Source organism: Zophobas morio, unplaced genomic scaffold (genome assembly GCF_036711695.1).
Source record: "Zophobas morio isolate AGI-343-1 ecotype UQ-CSIRO unplaced genomic scaffold, CSIRO_AGI_Zmor_V1 ptg000014l, whole genome shotgun sequence".
Taxonomy (NCBI): Eukaryota; Metazoa; Arthropoda; class Insecta; order Coleoptera; family Tenebrionidae; genus Zophobas; species Zophobas morio.
Window position 1 is genome coordinate 16,339,859 of NW_026972119.1, and position 17,678 is coordinate 16,357,536.

The 17,678-nt window shown below is 30.0% G+C and overlaps 2 protein-coding genes across 2 annotated transcripts in view; both read left to right on the forward strand.

Annotated features, from left to right (window-relative positions):
• The first annotated feature begins 377 nt into the window (after window positions 1-377).
• Window positions 378-1,396, forward strand: LOC135128825 (craniofacial development protein 2-like). Its single transcript, XM_064055904.1, has 3 exons — window positions 378-384; window positions 452-1,071; window positions 1,160-1,396. The coding sequence occupies exons 1-3, from the start codon at window positions 378-380 to the stop codon at window positions 1,394-1,396; spliced, it is 864 nt and encodes a 287-aa protein (XP_063911974.1).
• A 3,640-nt stretch (window positions 1,397-5,036) lies between these two features.
• Window positions 5,037-17,678, forward strand: part of LOC135128578 (EGFR adapter protein-like) — an 803,179-nt gene continuing 790,537 nt past the window's right edge. Inside the window, exon 1 of the mRNA XM_064055467.1 lies at window positions 5,037-5,446. Coding sequence (XP_063911537.1) covers window positions 5,408-5,446 — 39 coding nt within the window. The 5' untranslated portion in view covers window positions 5,037-5,407. The remainder of the gene's footprint in view (window positions 5,447-17,678) is intronic.

Consider the following 17,678-nt stretch of genomic DNA (forward strand, 5'->3'; position numbering starts at 1 on the left):
AGAGAACTGGGTCACAAAAAGAGCAATCATGAAACAGAAGAACAAATTAAAAGGATCAGAAACGTTTATTGAAGACGATTACACCAAACAAGAGAGCGAGATACAGAAGAAAATAAGAGGAATAGCAGCAGCAGAAAAAGGAAAAGGAGTCGAGGCAAAAGTATGGTGCAAAAACATGATATGGGCAGGAGAAGTCTGGCATTGGGACACTAAATTAGACAAATTAGTGAAAGCACCGTCGCACCCCAAAGAAAATCCAAAAAACTAACAGAGGAAGAAACCACACACCGGAAAACAATGACGACGTATGCAAAGCTCATGGATGACCCGATAGGAATTACGAAGAGAAAGAAAAACCCGAAAATTAGAATAGGAACATGGAATGTTTGAGGAACATATAGCGAAGGAAAACTCAAACAAATAGTTCAAGAATTACAAAGGTATAATATAGATGTAGCAGCTATACAAGAGACGAAACAAAAAGGCAAATTCATCACTGAAATAGACAACTACATATTATTTAATAGCGGAATTGACAACAGAGAACTAGGAACAGGATTCATGGTGAAGAAGAGACTGAAAGGAGCAGTAATTACCTTCAAACCAATCTCAGAAAGAATGAGCTATATAAGAAGTAAGTACAGGAAGATAAGCCTAGTGAATATACATGCACCGACTGAAGAGAAAGATCTAGAAGTAAAAACAGAATATTACGAAGAACTAGAAAGAGAATATGTGAAAATACCAAAGCATGACATTAAAATGGTTATAGGGGACGCCAACGCAATGATAGGTAAAGAGAATTGCTACAGGCCAACAATCGGGAAAGAAAGCAATCATCAAAAAACGAATCAAAATGGAGAAAAACTGATAGAGTTTGCACAAGAAAATAAAATGGTAGTCAAAAGCACCTTCTTTGCGCAGAAAGAGATCTACAAAGGCACATGGATGTCACCTGACGGAAAAACGGTCAACCAAATAGACCACATACTGGTAGAAAGGAGAGATGCCCAACTAATAACCAGATTAAGAACCTACAAAGGAGCAGAAGCGAATTCAGACCACTTTCTAGTAAGAGCAGACCTCAAACAAGAAATACCGAAGAAAAAAGAAGGAAAGAAGACGCAACGTGATATATTTAAATGTAAACAAACTTAAGAAAGCTGAAGTACAACAGGAATACGAACAAAAGATGAATGAGAGAATAAGATCAACACAGCAAGACATACCTATAGAAGAGAGGTGCGAAGAACTACAAGAGAACATATGGAAGACCTCGGAAGAAGTACTAGGGTTCGTCAAAAAAGACAACAAAAATAGAAACGAATGGTTTGACGAGGAATGTAGAAAAGCAATAGAAGCGGGGAGGTCAGCCAGACAGAAATATCTAAAATAAAAAAATGAGAAGAACCAAAAAGATTACCAAGAAAAAAGGAAAGAGTACAAGAAGATATGCAGAAATAAGAAACGAGCAAAGATGGAAGAACAAATACGACAAATAGAAGAAAACTTCAACAAGAATGAAATAAGGAACTTCTACCAGGACGTGAAAAAAGAGAAAAGAGGCTATCAACCACGAGTAATATATTGTAAAGACAAGGACGACAACCTGATAGGAGACGAACAAGCAAGAATAAAACGATGGGCAGAATACTTTGAAGAGCTGCTAAACGAACAGGATACACAGCAAGATACGAACGAAAGAGTGAACGACTCGGATGACCCAGATGAAACAATAGTAATTGACGAAGGAGAGATCAGAGAAACACTAAGGCAGATGAAAAACAACAAAAGTCCTGGTAGAAACGGAATAAAGGGCGAGATGCTAAAGTACGGAGGAGAAGCAGTAGCATCAGAGATACATCGACTAGTGCTAGAATGTTGGAAGGAAGAAAAAATGCCAGAAGAATGGAGTGAAGCAGTACTTTGCCCGATATTTAAAAAAGGAGATATTACGAAATGCGAAAATTATCGCGGAATAGCGCTGCTAGACGTAACGTATAAAGTAATGGCCACTTGCATCAACCGAAGACTAAAGCAGCATATGGAAAAAATAGTAGGAGAATATCAAGCAGGGTTTAGGAAAAATAGATCTACTGTAGACCAGATATTTATATTGAAGCAACTACAAGAAGTACATTACGAACAGGGAATCAACTTATATCTGCTGTTCATAGACTTTAAAAAAGCCTATGACACGGTTAACAGGAAAGAACTGCTAGAAGCCATGAAAGAACTGGGAGTCCCAAGAAAACTAATAAAACTGACAAAGATGACCCTGCAGAGCACCAGAAACAGAGTCAAGATAAAAGGTCTGTTGTCAGAACCATTCCAAGTAAGAACAGAACTCCGGCAAGGAGATCCAATATCAACTACCCTGTTCAATCTAGTACTCGAAGCAATAATAAGGAGAAGTGGCATCCACAGAACGAGCACGATATACGAAAAAAGACACCAAAATATAGCCTTTGCAGATGACGTGACATGTACAACGAGAACAGAAGCAGAAATGAAGAAAATGACAAAAAATCTAATCAGAGAAGCGAAACGAATGGGTTTAGCGATCAACCAAGAGAAAACGAAGTTTATGAAGATGGAAACAAAACAAACCCCAACAAAACCACTGAAACTAACTACAGACGAAGGAACAACATACGAATTCGAAGAAGTAAATAGGTTCAAATATCTAGGAGTAGTAATTACAAACAAAAACGAAATGAACGAAGAGATAGAAGAACGGATCGGGAAAGCAAACAAGAGTGCAGGAAGATTAAACAGATTTCTGAGGAGTAAGAATGTAACACGACGAACAAAGAAACAAGTATATAAGACAATAGTAAGACCTACAGTCCTGAACGCTAGTGAAACATGGACGCTAACGAACGAAAAGGAACAGAAGTTGGAAGTATGGGAACGCAAGATACTACGAAAGATATATGGAGGTATAAAAGAACTAGACCAATGGAGAAGAAGAACAAACCGAGAGATCGAGGAAATATACGGAGAACCAACAATCACGGAGATAATCAGAGCACAGAGACTAAGATGGCTAGGCCACGTCGGAAGAGCACCAGAGGAAAGGACAATCGGGAAAGTATTAGACCGCCTAAAAGGAGAAAAGAAAAAGAGAGGAAGGCCAAAACTGAAATGGATAGACGATGTTCGAAAAGATCTTCAAAACTTAGGCATTGAAGATTGGAGATCCAAAGCAGCCGACAGGAACAAATGGAAAATTATTGTTAAAAAAGCCCAGGGCCTTTAAGGCCTGAATTATATATATATATATATATATATATAGCACGTGTTTCGCGTTGAACGGAACTCCACACTTTTTTTGATTAAAAGGCCGCAAGAATTAGCCATGCGGGTTGGGGAAAACTGAGCGACGTCGGTTACGATTGACTGTCGTTAAACAAAGGCTTCTTTTCTTTTACTAACTACCAAACCAGCTAATTTAAACCTAGCTACTTACCACTTGTGTACATTCACAGAAACACATTCAGACTGACGTTCCGCCATGCCGCCCTCTGTCTAACCGCCAATCCTCTAACCAAAATCCCTAGCGCTACTAATTGTCCAACTATCCAGCAAGCGTTACCGTGCACCTGGTTGCCTATGTTTAACGATTTTTTCGATGATTTTTTTTTCTTTCTCAAATTCAAATTATTCTAATGTGATTTTGGGCCACTGTTAATTAATTTCAACGCGAATATTTTGATTTAAATTCGGTCACCACAACAGTAACTGTCATATAACAAGTTATGTAACAAAAACATAACATGAACATAATATCTAATATATAATAAATCACCTACCGCTTCAAACGAATATAACAGTGACATAACAGTTATAAGACCCCGTTATACTTCCGTTATATGCTCGCTATGTAACTTGTTTATTACAAAATTATAAATGTTAAATAAAAATATAACAAAGTGGTCACCATTAATGACCTTTTTGCTTGGAAACGGGAAACTCTGACGAATTTCTGTCTTGATATTGAAGACCAAAGGTAGGTAGTTAATAGAGTTCACATTCATGTTACATTTGTTTGACACGTATATAATTTATAGCTATTAATTTCGTTTTTATAGTTTCATATTTAACAATTTCACAAAAATGTGTGTTAAAAAATATTGGCCAAATGTAGTAACAAAAATTTGTAGGAACATTAAAAATTCCGTGCTTTTTAGTACTGCCAAGGATTCTTCAATATATTGTATCAACATAAATATTATTAAAAAATATCTAATAATATTGGGTGCTTTTGAGTCAAACATATAACATGGATTGAAAACAGTGTATATTCAGTACCCAGAACGGATTCTCACATTGCATGTTTCTGTTTGGAAGGGTTCAACGGAAGTATAATAAAATTTATCCGCCTCGATAAGGGACAATTATAAAAGATCTTGGGTGATGTAGTGGTGGTTATAGACAATTTCATAACAATGTTAGAAAACGTGTGTTACTTCGATGCCAAACTCAATTTAATAGTTATCAATTCACAAGACGCTGAATAAAATTTTGTAGTGAGTTAATGAGAATTTTTGGACGAATGCTAGCAATTTCGTCAGAAAACAAAATAAGTGTAGTCCATTTCAGGAGTCTTATGAGTACACATTACACAATAGGAAGTTTGTGTTATTTGTAGAGACTGTAACTACAAAGATGATGAGATTTCTGGTGAAATAACCCTGCAGATTTCGAAATTTTCTCCGCCAGCCACCGTTCCGCCGAATTTTAACTTGCTTACCTACTCCAAAAACCCAAATTGTGACTAATCTGCCCGTCCAAGCCAAACCTGCGCGCTCCGGGCAGAAAAAGCGCATCGAACCATGCACACCACCGCCGTCCCAGCCGCATTACCAATTCCGAAAGCTTTCAAAATCAATTTCGCAAATCGATCGTCAATATGCGCCAGCTAAAAATAGTCTTCTTGGTCCTTGCAGAAAGTGCAGCGTGTCCGAGTGAGCGACCGCTAACCGGTTCAGCCATCGAAAAGACAACAACCAGCAGTGTTAAGTCTGGTGCAGACCGCTTCGGTTGCAGGAACGCTCGAGACCGATCGTAGGTGGCCACTCCTGAGTCGGTCCTGGCCCGGGGCGCCCGCAGGTGACCGCATCGGACCACGTGTGGCAACTTGTTGCTCGTAACCGGCCCGGTCCTGGACGAAACTACAAAGGATATTTTTGCGACGTTGTGCCCGCGAATCCTTGTGTGATGTGTAACGTTAATTAGCCGGCTGCCTTCCGAGTTGATTACGTCGTGTGTTCGTGCTTGGTGGGGTTGTGTTGTTATCGACAGGATAAATACAATTAGAGGTGATCAAAGTGAGGTGCAGATAGCGATATGCTACCGCCTGCATGGTACGTGACCTTTGTGCGCGTTGTTCTTCTTCACAAACATGCCGGAAGGATTTCCTCGGACGTTTTCTGACATACAGGTAATTCCTGCTGCCTGAACCAGCAATCTCGTTAACGGCTACCGATAATTCCGTTTGTTGGGTTTGTGTTGGGAATTATACGTTTCCAACTTTTGAGACAGGATAGTCTAGCTCCGGCTCGCTTCAAACTGCGAATTTGCATTAATTGAGCAACTTGTAGACTCTCTGAATAGCTGAAATATGCAAAGATGTTTGGAAGGAACTACGCTGAAAATGTAGGCAACCAAACATACAATAATGGTACTGCTCATAACTCGTCTCTGAAATTAAGCCATTTGTGCGAAAACGTAGCCAGGGCAAATAATTCACTAAAAGCACCGAAAACAGGTTGTTTCAGCTCTTAAATTAGCTTATTCTGTCTTTTATGCTAATAACAATTTCAAACTGGCTATTTACTTGCAAAGAAAAAAAATTTTACGTCTACACTGGTCATGGTTTTGGGCGGATCACTACATCGACAGATAGCTAAAGCAGCACGGGGTCTAAAAATCCGCTATGGTAGAGTATATAAATAGGTGTATAAATTTATGAAAATTGAAATGAGACGAAGTTCGAAAAAGTTTGATGAATTAGTTTTCTATTCAATTTTATATCTCCTGATAATGGAAAACATGTAGCCCCCGGAATTATGTGGTATGAGAGGAAAGAATATTTGATGCAGCTTAGCACATATGTAAATAAATAAACTTTAACCAAACCTTTTACATAATATCTTATTTAATTACTTCCAGAATGTCTCAAGGTTCAGATTTATGTCTTCTGTTGTTACAAAAATTTATGAATGATTATCACGAAGTAATCGAAAGGACCACTTGGTTTGCTAATAATATAAAAACCTTTTGTAGGATCAAATCATCAGGATTGAAATATAGCTTCTTTCACGTAATAACAAAAAGATTTCTTACGAAAGTGGACGAAACGTCTAAATTTTTTCCAAATTATCACGGTCCAAATCGGGAAAATATCTTTCATTCATGACAGAATAAGTTCTTTGTACCAACGGCAATTGGTGTGAAAGAAGATTTAAAAATTTATTCTGTGTTGAGGTTATTGAACGCCCATGCACAGAGGATCTGCTGAAAATATGCGAATGATTTCCGATGCATTTGACTTTAGAATGTTCTGTTTTGTCCCATGAAGTCATGACTCAGAAGCTCAGATTCCATGAAGCTTTTAACGCTGTATTAAAGTTTATTTTTAGTAATCCTAATAACGATAATTTGATTTTTTCTCAATTGGAAGATCTGTTTCGAGAATTTTGTCGTTTAAGGTTAAAATCAAATGCATGTCTGTTTAACCTAAAAATAAACTAGAATTTCTGAACACATTAAAAAAAATTATCGTCTGTAACGTCGGTTTTTGAGGAATTATTTAGAAAGAACTTTCCTCGCCCCTGAACAACAAATACTGTTTCTTCGAAAAATAAAAAACTTGGAAAACTAGAAATCGAAATTTTGAAATATTAAAGATGAAAAAATTAGAAAATCGAAACAATGAAATTCAGATAATTGAAGAATGAAAACTTGAAAAAACAGAAATTTTGAAAAATTAAAAATCGAAAAATTGAAAATTGTAAAATGAATAACGAAAAATTCAAGGAGTTAGAAAATCTGATAACTGGAAAATCAAAAATTGAAAAACTGATTTATTAAAACCGGAACAATTGAGAAAATACTATATAATTTGAAAAATCAAAAAATTGCAAAATTACCAAACCGAAAAATCGTATTATTTAAAAACTGAAAAGACAGGGAGTAGTAGAGTAGAAAAATTACAAAATCAAAAACTTGGAAAACTGGAAATCGGAATTTTAAAATATGAAAAACCAAAAAATTTGAAAATCCAAACAACGAAATTGAGGTAACTGAAGAATCAAAAATTCAAAAATCCGATACCTTTCAAAACAAAAAATTGTAAAATAATTAAACCGAAAAATCAAAAATTTGCAAAATTGAAATTTTGAACAATTAAAAATAAAAAAATTGAAGATCTATAATATTACAAAAGTGAAAAAGTTAGAAAATCGAAACATTGAGATTCATATAACTGTAGGATCAAAAATTGAAAAGAAGGAAATTTTGAAAAATAAAAAATCGAAAAATTGAAAATTGTAAAATGGTAAAATTACAAAATTGGAACATTGGATAATTGTAAATTCGAACATTTATTAAATTGTAAAAATAAAAGATTGCAAACATTTCTAAGATGAAAAATTGAACACATGAAAAATGAATAATGAAATATTCAAAGATTGAAAAATCGAGGAGATAGAAAATCTGATAACTGGGACATCAAAAATTGAAAAACTGGAACAATTGAGAAACTAATATAACCTGAAAAAGCAAAAAATTGCAAAATTACCAAACCGAAAAATCGTATTATTTAAAAATTGAAAAGTCAGGGGGTAGTAGAATATAAAAATTACAAAATCAAAAACTTGGAAAACTGGAAATCGAAATTTTAAAATATGAAAAACCAAAAAAGTAGAAAATCCAAACAACGAAATTGAGGTAACTGAAGAATCAAAAATTCAAAAATCCGATACCTTTAAAAGCGAAAAATTGTAAAATAATTAAACCGAAAAAATTAAAAATTTGAGAAATTGAAATTTTGAACAATTAAAAATAAAAAAATTGAAGATATATAATAAGTATTACAAAAATGAAAAATTTTGAAAATTGTAACAATGAAATTCAGACAACTGAAGAATCAAAAATTGAAAAAACAGAAATTTTGAAAAATTAAAAATCGAAAAATTGAAAATTGTACAAAGGTAAAATTACAAAATTGAAACATTGGATGATTGTAAATTCGAACATTTATTAAACTGTAAAAATGAAAAATTGCAAACATTTCTAAAATGAAAAATCGAACAAATGAAAATGAATAATGAAAAATTCAAAGATTGAAAAATCGAGGAGTTAGAAAATCTGATTACTGGAAAATCAAAAATTGAAAAACTGATTTATTAAAACCGGAACAATTGAGAAAATATAACTGAAAATTCAAACAATTGCAAAATTACAAAACCGAAAAATCGTATAATTTAAAAATTTAAAAGTCAGGGAGTGGTAGAACAGAAAAACTATAAAATCAACAACTTAGAAAACTGGAAATCGAAATTTTAAAATATGAAAAACCAAAAAATTAGAAAATCCAAACAATGAACTTGAGCTAACTGAAGAATTAAAAATTTAAAAATCCGATACCTTTAAAAACGAAAAATTGCAAAATAATTAAACCAAAAAATCAAAAATTTGAGAAATTGAAATTTTGAACAATAAAAAATAAAAAAATTGAAGATGTATAATTTTGCAAAACTGAAAAATTGGATAAATTATTAAACTCTAAAACTGAAAAATCGAATGAAGTTAAAATCGAAAAATGGCAAAATTGTAAAATTGAAACATTTGAAAATTTTGAAATCGAAAAAATTCTAAAATCCAAATATAAAAGAATTGAAAAATGAAAAATTAAAGCAACTGGAAAATCTTATAACTGAAAAATTGATTTATTAAAAACAGGACAATTGGTAAATCAAAAAATTCTAAAATTATGAAAGTGAAAAATCAAAAATTGCAAAATTACAAAATTGAAAAATTGGTCTAAAGTTATTTAGACTAAGTTTCCGGAATTTTATTTGTTTTATAAGATTGATAAAGTAAAATAAGCTAATATATGTAACCTTAAAGTAAAATGATGAAATATTTTGGCGAATTTTGGTTAAAAATTTTCCATGAATTTCAAACAAAGATTTTTTCGTACAAATTTAAAAACATGAATTCCGTAAAAGTTACAATGTTAAAATTAGTATTTGGTCATATTTATTTGTATTAAAGTACAGGTAAACAGTATTAGCTTCTGCGCAACAGAAAACATATATTATAGATGCACGCCTAACTTCGATTGTTTATGGTTATAGATTGAAAAAATGAGTCTATTAAGCACGCATTGATAAAAGTTTGGGCAATTGGGCAATTTTTTTTACAAAAAATTATTAAAAAACACCAACGATTCTATATGAACAACAAAAATTTATTGTTCCCAAAAAATTTTCGCAAAGGTATTTTAATTACTCCTAAAATTTATTAATTACTAAAAAAAATCGTATGTTCTTGATTTCATTTCCAAAAAGATAGATACATTATTAAACTATACATATATAAATAACTGAATTTGTGGCACATTTTAAGCGAGACTTAATTCTCAAAATCCTGAGGTGACGTCATCAAATTTTTGGAAGGGAACCGTATACAAAATTTCAGAGCCATTGATTTCGCCGTGAAATGGTAAAATTTTGTTTTACAATTTTGATTTTTTTTAGCCTAAAATTAAAAGTAGAAGTGGATTATTAAAATAGGAGAGAATTTTGCACATTTTAACATTAATTTTAACATTAATATTAATAAAATAGATCCAAAATTTCAACCCAACGGACAATATAACGGTGGAAACGAGGGACCTACTCTTTTGCATTCTAGGAGTCATGAAATGAAGCTTACGGTCTCAAAATAAAAATTGGAATAACAATTAAATTATTTAATGTTTAAAGCAGTGACGGCTCGTGACCTTTTGAAATGGGGGGGGGGGGGGGCACAATTTGATTGATAAAATTTCGACAGATTTAGATTTCTTTTTGATTATTATGTATTCTCATATTTTTGGGCTGTAACTAGGTGTTACCTGTTGGACAAAAATTGGTGTTTATGTATTAGTCATTAAATCGTTGGTGATTTCCAAAATAGATACAAATTTGACAACAAACGGTCCGGTTGTTTCGAAAATTATCCGACAGACGGCAGACAGACAGACTAAAACGGGGAGACCTATTTTTCGTATCCTGAGGGTCATGAAACGTCCAGAAAATATGAAAGAAGCTGTCTCCCGATGAACCCTATTTCAATACTTCATTAGTTTAAGGTGAGGAAGTAAAATCCTCCCTAATTTTTTGAATGTTATTTTTAGTTAAGTTTCCTTCCTTTTTGAAAAAACTTGGCTTTCTTGTCTTGAATTTTGCATCAAAAAAATTGTGGAATTTTCAAGTTGTTCTAATTTTTATCTTTTTCTAAGAAAATATTTCAACTGTGTTTTTTTGCATTGGATACTCTAATTTCATGTTCGGAATTGTATAGCTTGTACAACCCGAAATTTGTCCATTAACGATTTTATTGAACATATAATAACCTAAACTACTGGACTGATTATTAGGAAATTTTAAATGTACCCTAATAAAAATTCCTCTCTTTTTCTCCTTTAAAATTCTGATGTCATCAATGTTTTCGTTGTCTGTTCAAATATAACAAATAAAAAAAAATGCAGCTAAAATCCCTCATTCTACTAAAAAACAATAAAAATGAGGTCATCGAATTCAAACCCCAGCTGGTTTCCATTCACCAACAGAAATTCTAATAACAAATGTTTACATCACGTCTTTCCTGAAGCTTTTCTTTGGTTGAATTGTTTATATTTAAATAATATACGTTTCTGTAGCCTCAGGGAAAACACTGTGACGTTTAAAGCAGGCAGAGTCACACAAATATTAAAATAAAAACCACATCGACGTGCTCAAAACGTAAAAATTCGTTGAAACCTTGATGTTTGTTTTAACTTTGTGAGCTAACTCGTAAATGCGTGTTTTTGTTTGGTTACGTTACTCACATTTTTATAAAGTTGCGCCTCCATTTTACCGGTTCTGTTTTATCATCATTCATTTCCTTTTGTAGGTGCTTCCAGCATAATTAAGTATTAATATTAAGCAAGGTCAAGATTGACATATTTGCGCAGACGGGATTGCTTCTTTATTCACAGGTAATTCCTGCTTAACTGTCATGCCGCACAACGCAACCGACCTCGCCGAACAAATATTTGCGCTTTAATAACGTATATGTGCGCCCCCTACAATCCTGCTGAAGATCCAGACGTGGAAGTTCCATTATACACTTCGGATATGTAGCGAATTTGCGTTGCCCTCCTACTAAACAAATAAATTTCGGAAATTCATTTGGTTTTGCCTTGCTTACATAAATTACGCTAGATTGAACGTTTATTTACTCGTTTTGCTCTTTATACGCCGGTTTTGTTTTTACGCCGGGTATTTTATTGGAAACAAGCTGTATTTGCATGAAATAAATAACGCATGTTTAACTTTGTCCCTTTTTTGCGGGGTGTCTAATTAATTTGAGTGTGGGGGAAGTTTTGAAGTTTCGGAAGGAATTTAATCTATAAAGCACACAAATAAAACTAGGGAAGATAAAGTAGGGAAAGATGATCTGAAGTTGTGCCATACGTGTTTTATTACCGAGTGCAGATACTAAGGAAAAGTGGGTTTACAGCGCACAACAAAATGCAGAACTGAATTTACACGACAAAAGAAACTGTAGCACGTGGTATGAACTTGTGTGATTATAGTTATTAGGCGGTTACTAGTCACTTATAAATACCGTTTTCATTTAAAAATATACACACTTATGTCTCAATTCCATCCTTGCGGAATCTGTATATGCTAACGAGTACGCAGCGCTACTACATAGTTAGCTAATGAAAGAGTGTTCGGATGAGAAAATTAGCATATTATAATCAAGGTCTCACTTCACAAAATCGTTTTACCGAATTTCATTATAGGCCCAAGTCTAATAAAAATTGATCGAAAGTTATTTACACAGAACTTCCCTCGCCTCTGAAGTGCAGCCCAACAAATCCCGCTTCTTTGAATAATTATAAAAAAATTACGATTTTTGTTTTCTGATAATTTCTTACAGATGAATTTTTCAATTGTTCAATTTTTCATGTTTTTGTTTCTTCAGCTTTTTGATTTGCAATATTTCGAGTTTTCAAATTTAAATTTTTCAGTTTTTCAATTTTCGAACTTTTCAATTTTTCGAATTGTAATTTTTCGTTTCGGTTTTTTTTTAATTTTGTTTTTTCAATTATTCGATTTTCCCATGTTTTGGTTCTACAATTTTTGTTTTTTCAATTTTAATTTTTTCAATTATTCGTTTCTTTAATTTTTCGATTTATTATTTTTGAGTTTTTCATTTTAGTTACATTTTGTTTGCAATTTTTGGATTTAAAATTTCTGGAGTTTTATTTTTAATTCGATTCTTTAATTTTTCAGTTCTTCAAATTTGCAATTTTATAAGTTCTTGTTTTTCAGTTTCCATTTTTTTAATTTTCCGTTTCTCTCATTTTTCGATTCCAATTTTTCCATGTATCTTTTTCTTTTCTTACATTTAAGACACGCGACTCTCCAAGTTTGCATTAACAAAATTTGTTTCTTTCTCCATTTTCGAAATTTTGGATGTTTGAAATTTTAGATTTTGCAATTTCTCGAGCTTACAATTTTTAACTTTTCAATTTTTCGATTTTTCAGTTTTTCGTTTGTTTCATTTTTCGACTTGCAGTTTTTCGTTTCGGTGTCATCAATATTTCGGTGTTTCAGATTTTATAATTTTTCTCATTTCTAATGTGAACATTTTCAATATTTCGTTTTTCAATTTTAATTTTTTTAATTTTTTGTTTCTTCAATTTTAGATTTTTCAGTTTCATGATTTTTCAATTTTTAGTTTGTAACGTGTCTAGTTTCCATTTTAAATATGTAATAATAATCATAGTTTTTACAATTTTTCACTTTTTCGATTTTGCGATGTTTTATTTTTAAATTCTTGGTACTTTCCAATTTTTCGATCTTTTATTGTTACAGTTTTTCGACTTTACTTTATGACGATTTTTGGATTTTCCAATTTTTCGATTCGATTTTTTTTTTCTTTCCAGTTTTTCGATTCACTGATTTTTTAATTTTTGCCGATTTTTTAGTTTTTCTATTTTTAAATATTTCGATTTTTAACTTTTCAAATAAAAAAATAATAAAAATACGGAAAACTGTAAAACTGAAAAATAAAACATGAAAAAACAACGAAGTATAAAAAGAAAATTTTGAAAAATCTAATAACTGAAAATCAAGAACTTGAAAACTGAGAAACCAATTAATTGAAAAATCGAAAGATTAAAATTTCAGAAACTTAAAACTCGAAGTAGTGCAAAATTGAAAAAACGAAATTTTGTTAAATTGAAATACTGAAAATTATAAAATCTAAAGAAACATTGAAAAAATAAAGGAAATGAAAAAATCAAAAATTGTGAGACAAAATTCGGAAAATGAAAAATTAAATAGCCGCAAAGTGAAAAAAACAAATCAGAAGCTTGAAAAATTAAAAATTAAGAAACTGCAAAATTGCAAATCCAAAAATTGAAAACACGAAAATTTGAACATCGAAAAATTAAAAATTGAGAAATCAAAAAATCGAGAAACTGAAAAATACAGAAAAACAAAAAAATCGGAGGAAAAGAAAAAACGAAAAATTGTGATATTAAAAAATGATAAAATCGGACAACTAAAAAATTAATAAACGAGAAAGTGAAAAATTGTAAATGAAGAACTTGAAAAATAGAAGAAAAAAATTGTAAAAATTGTGATATTAAAAAATTGGTCGAAGATAGATAAATCCAGATCTTTGGAAAAACTGTAAAATTGAAAAATCCAAAATAAAAATCCAAAAATTATAAAACGAAAAGTTTGAAAAATCTGAAAAACAAGAACTTAAAAAATTGAAGAAACAAAAAATTGGAAAATCAAAAGATTAGAAAATTAAAAATCGGAAAATCGAATAATTGGGAAATCCAAAAATTGCAAAATTGGAAAATTGGAAAACCCAGTACAGAAAAATCAGAGATTGCAAATTTGAAAAATTTAATAAACTTAAAATTATAAACTCTAGGGAAACATTGAAAAATAAAGGAAAAGATAAACCAAAAATTTTGATATAAAATCGAGAAAACGAGAATTAGAATAACCGGAAATTGCAAATAAAAAGCAGGAACTTGAAAAATTGAGGAAACAAAAATTTGAAAAATCGAAAGATTAAAATTTGAGAAACTTAAAAATCGAAGTAGTGCAAAATTGAAAAAACGAAATTTTGTTATATTGAAATACTGAAAATGAAAAAATTCGAAAAATCGAATAATTAAGAAAACCAAAATTGGAAAACTGGAAAATTAAAAAATTAGAAAATCCAATAATAGAATAATCAAAGACTGACAATTTTAAAGATTGAATAAACGAAAAATTATAAAATCTAAAGAAACATTGAAAAAATAAAGGAAATGAAAAAATCAAAAATTGTGAGATAAAATTCGGAAAATGAAAAATTAAATAGCCGCAAAGTGAAAAATAAAAATCAGGAGCTCGAAAATTTAAAAATTAAGAAACTGCAAAATTGCAAATCAAAAAATTGAAAACACGAAAATTTGAACATCGAAAAATTAAAAATTGGGAAATTAAAATTTCGAGAAACTGAAAAATACAAAATTAAAAAAATCGGAAGAAAATAAAAAACGAAAAATTGTGATATTAAAAAATGATAAAATCGGACAACTAAAAAATTAATAAACGAGAAAGTGAAAAATTGTAAATGAAGAACTTGAAAAATAGAAGAAAAAAATTGTAAAAATTGTGATATTAAAAAATTGGTCGAAGATAGATAAATCCAGATGTTTGGAAAAATTGTAAAATTGAAAAATCCAAAATAAAAATCCAAAAATTATAAAACGAAAAGTTTGAAAAATCTGAAAAACAAGAACTTGAAAAATTGAAGAAACAAAAAATTGGAAAATCAAAAGATTAGAAAATTAAAAATCGGAAAATCGAATAATTGAGAAATGCAAAAATTGCAAAATTGGAAAATTGGAAAAGCGAGAACAGAAAAATCAGAGATTGCAAATTTGAAAAATTTAATAAACTTAAAATTATAAACTCTAGGGAAACATTGAAAAATAAAGGAAAAGATAAACCAAAAATTGTGATATAAAATCGAGAAAACGAGAATTAGAATAACCGGAAATTGCAAATAAAAAGCAGGAACTTGAAAAATTGAGGAAACAAAAATTTGAAAAATCGAAAGATTAAAATTTGAGAAACTTAAAAATCGAAGTAGTGCAAAATTGAAAAAACGAAATTTTGTTATATTGAAATACTGAAAATGAAAAAATTCGAAAAATCGAATAATTAAGAAAACCAAAATTGGAAAACTGGAAAATTAAAAAATTAGAAAATCCAATAATAGAATAATCAAAGACTGACAATTTTAAAGATTGAATAAACGAAAAATTATAAAATCTAAAGAAACATTGAAAAAATAAAGGAAATGAAAAAATCAAAAATTGTGAGATAAAATTCGGAAAATGAAAAATTAAATAGCCGCAAAGTGAAAAATAAAAATCAGGAGCTCGAAAATTTAAAAATTAAGAAACTGCAAAATTGCAAATCAAAAAATTGAAAACACGAAAATTTGAACATCGAAAAATTAAAAATTGGGAAATTAAAATTTCGAGAAACTGAAAAATACAAAATTAAAAAAATCGGAAGAAAATAAAAAACGAAAAATTGTGATATTAAAAAATGATAAAATCGGACAACTAAAAAATTAATAAACGAGAAAGTGAAAAATTGTAAATGAAGAACTTGAAAAATAGAAGAAAAAAATTGTAAAAATTGTGATATTAAAAAATTGGTCGAAGATAGATAAATCCAGATGTTTGGAAAAATTGTAAAATTGAAAAATCCAAAATAAAAATCCAAAAATTATAAAACGAAAAGTTTGAAAAATCTGAAAAACAAGAACTTGAAAAATTGAAGAAACAAAAAATTGGAAAATCAAAACATTAGAAAATTAAAAATCGGAAAATCGAATAATTGAGAAATGCAAAAATTACAAAATTGGAAAATTGGAAAAGCGAGAACAGAAAAATCAGAGATTGCAAATTTGAAAAATTTAATAAACTTAAAATTATAAACTCTAGGGAAACATTGAAAAATAAAGGAAAAGATAAACCAAAAATTGTGATATAAAATCGAGAAAACGAGAATTAGAATAACCGGAAATTGCAAATAAAAATCAGGAACTTGAAAAATTGAGGAAACAAAAATTTGAAAAATCGAAAGATTAAAATTGGAGAAACTTAAAAATCGAAGTAGTGCAAAATTGAAAAAACGAAATTTTGTTATATTGAAATACTTAAAATGAAAAAATTCGAAAAATCGAATAATTAAGAAAACCAAAATTGGAAAACTGGAAAATTAAAAAAATGGAAAATCCAATAATAGAATAATCAAAGACTGACAATTTTAAAGATTGAATAAACGAAAAATTATAAAATCTAAAGAAACATTGAAAAAATAAAGGAAATGAAAAAATCAAAAATTGTGAGATAAAATTCGGAAAATGAAAAATTAAATAGCCGGAAAGTGAAAAATAAAAATCAGGAGCTCGAAAATTTAAAAATTAAGAAACTGCAAAATTGCAAATCAAAAAATTGAAAACACGAAAATTTGAACATCGAAAAATTAAAAATTCGAGAAACTGAAAAATACAGAAAAACAAAAAAATCGGAGGAAAAGAAAAAACGAAAAATTGTGGTACTAAAAAATTATAAAATCGGAATACTAAAAAATTAATAAACGAGAAAGTGAAAAATTGTAAAAATTGTGATATTAAAAAATTGGTCGAAGATAGATAAATCCAGATGTTTGGAAAAATTGTAAAATTGAAAAATCCAAAATAAAAATCCAAAAATTATAAAACGAAAAGTTTGAAAAATCTGAAAAACAAGAACTTAAAAAATTGAAGAAACAAAAAATTGGAAAATCAAAAGATTAGAAAATTAAAAATCGGAAAATCGAATAATTGGGAAATCCAAAAATTGCAAAATTGGAAAACCCAGTACAGAAAAATCAGAGATTGCAAATTTGAAAAATTGAATAAACGTAAAATTATAAACTCTAGCGAAACATTGAAAAATAAAGAAAAAGAAAGACGAAAAATTGTGATATGAAATCGAGAAAACGAGAATTAGAATAACCGGAAATTGAAAAATAAAAATCACGAACTTGAAAAATTGAGGAAACAAAAATTTGAAAAATCGAAAAATTAAAAATTGAGAAAATAAAAAATCGGAAATTGCAAAACCGAAATACTGAAAAATTAATAATTGAGAAAATGAAAAATTATAAATTAAGAACTTGAAAAATAGAACAAACGAAAAACCGAAAAATTTTGAAGTCGACATAATTGAAAAATTGAAAAATTTTGATACCAAAAAATTATAAAATCCATGAAAAAGGAAGAACCAAAAATTGCGATAATAAAAAATTTTTCGAAGATACGTACATGAATCCAGA

Bases quoted from the DNA above. Each gene is read 5' to 3' on its own strand.
- LOC135128825 (XM_064055904.1), top strand. The intron at 1,072-1,159 runs GTAAGAGCAGAC...AACAAACTTAAG, and splicing joins CGAATTCAGACCACTTTCTA to AAAGCTGAAGTACAACAGGA.